This window comes from Aplysia californica, unplaced genomic scaffold (assembly GCF_000002075.1).
Source record: "Aplysia californica isolate F4 #8 unplaced genomic scaffold, AplCal3.0 scaffold00001, whole genome shotgun sequence".
In the NCBI taxonomy this organism is placed as follows: Eukaryota; Metazoa; Mollusca; class Gastropoda; order Aplysiida; family Aplysiidae; genus Aplysia; species Aplysia californica.
In genome coordinates this window covers 5,014,420-5,016,229 of record NW_004797271.1, presented here as the reverse complement: position 1 = coordinate 5,016,229, position 1,810 = coordinate 5,014,420, and the positions used below count along the sequence as shown (strand labels likewise).

Sequence of the window (1,810 nt, the reverse complement as noted above, 5' to 3'; positions counted from 1 at the left end):
CTTCTTCTTCTTTTTCCTCTTCCTCTTCTACTTCCTCTTCCTCTTCTTCTTCTATGATGCTCAACTTGTGTTGTATCACCAAACTCTCTCTTCTTTTCCCCAAGTTTTTGTCTGCTTGCTTGTTGTTTCTTTTCTCTCTTTTTTTCATGGCTGCCTTGTACATGTACAAGCTAGTCCTGTCAATTGCTCGTCAACGTAGATGCTGCGTCTTGTAATATAACTGATAGTAGTGATAGTCTGCGCCGAAAATGAGTAAGATCTACTCAACTGCACATCGAATATAGCTGCCAATTAATACCACTAAAGAGTGTTCCATTTAAATTATACCCTCCTTTCTGGGATCCCACCAAACTTAATGCCAAACTAAGGTTCAGATTTAGATTCCAACCCCATAGCCAACACTGTACTCCTCTATGGGTCGTTACTCTCTGTATATTCAACGACAACTGATAGCTTTTCAAGGTAGGGTCGAATTACCGACACGTGAATCCTCAGGATATGTCGATTCGGGGAAACAGCTTGTGGTATGTGATTGAACCGATTAGCATTTTTCCTCATCAGTTTTTCTGAGAAGGTCTATACTCAGAAAACGGCGTGCTTTAAGTTTGTCTTATTTCAGTTTTTAAGAATGTAAAAATAATAATAAAGATCACTTCTATAGCCCCCCCCCCGGCGCTTCATATATAATATATATATTATAGCCTTCGACGTGCTGTGCGCCGTTTAGAACACTTCCTTGATCTCTTTATCAGCTGGGTGGATTCATTCCGTGGTGGCCTTTCTGTGTACTGGCCAGTTTTTTTCAGTGTATAAACGGAAAGACAGTGCGGTAATAATAAAGCATGTGCCTTGCGAATTAGTTATCCTTCATCATTTGCGTTCTTAAAGCAGCACCAATTTTAGTTGCTTAACTATCGGAAGTCATACTGTAACGCCCGCTCTTCACTTTGTACATTTTTTTGTGCAATTATTTTATAGATGTTATTTTTTTCTGTACCAGAAGCGGGTGATTTCTACTCGTGACAACATGAGCAAAGGCAGTGGAGCTATCCTCTCTAGGCTGAGGTCCTTCATGCGGAACCCAGCGCATGTGAGTCAGCCTCTAGATGCCTACATCGTCCCGACTGGAGATGCTCATCAGGTAAAGACTATCATTCTACTTAATGATAAGTTAATCGTTGAATGTGCAGTAAATTAAATGGTACCCTTCAGTGCTATACTCTTGTTAGCCAGGGTAATTTGTCTCGCTATCAGCGCTCATCAGTGTGGGTGGTTGACGGGTGCTCTGGTTTTATTTGCTCCTTCTTTCCTATCAAACGTCTATCGCCCTTATCTCTCCTCCTTTTTTGTGTTTTGTCTCTCTCTCTCGTGACACTTCTATTCTTTGGCACTTACATAACCTAGATCTAATTGCGTTACAAGTGCATGTCCGTAAAAGACTTACTAAGACAAAACTTCTTTTTTGTGTTTGGTACACTCTTGTAACACCTCTTATCTACGACACTTATATGGCGTAATTGTGTTGCTAGTTCCGTAAAAGACGTACTAAGACAAGCATATCGGTGGGCCATCCACCTAGGAGCATGAACTAACCACTCAACATTCAGTAACGTTTTTCTTTCAAGCTTTGAATAAATTGACGTGTTTTTATCGTTATGATGTTGTGTAGAAGAAAGAGAAATATTCGCAATTCGCCACAGTATTTTGATGCGGTCTTTAAGTGGCCGGGACAACAGAAGCGGCGTCTGCATTGTAGTATTTAGGCGTCTGGTCGTTGCTCTCAAGAGGCCCTGGGCCGATTTCTGAGCGG

General features: G+C 41.3%; 1 protein-coding gene across 3 annotated transcripts in view; it reads left to right on the top strand.

Moving 5' to 3' along the window:
• The window catches only part of LOC101851991 (xaa-Pro aminopeptidase 1), a 33,053-nt gene that overhangs the window by 7,270 nt on the left and 23,973 nt on the right, over positions 1 to 1,810 (top strand). For 2 of the 3 annotated variants that reach the window (XM_013084166.2, XM_005088890.2), the window contains exon 2: positions 1,001 to 1,141. In XM_013084166.2, coding sequence (XP_012939620.1) covers positions 1,028 to 1,141 — 114 coding nt within the window. In that variant the 5' untranslated portion in view covers positions 1,001 to 1,027. Of the gene's footprint in view, positions 1 to 719; positions 830 to 1,000; positions 1,142 to 1,810 lie in introns of those variants that run through there. The other variant, XM_013084241.2, reaches the window with a different exon arrangement.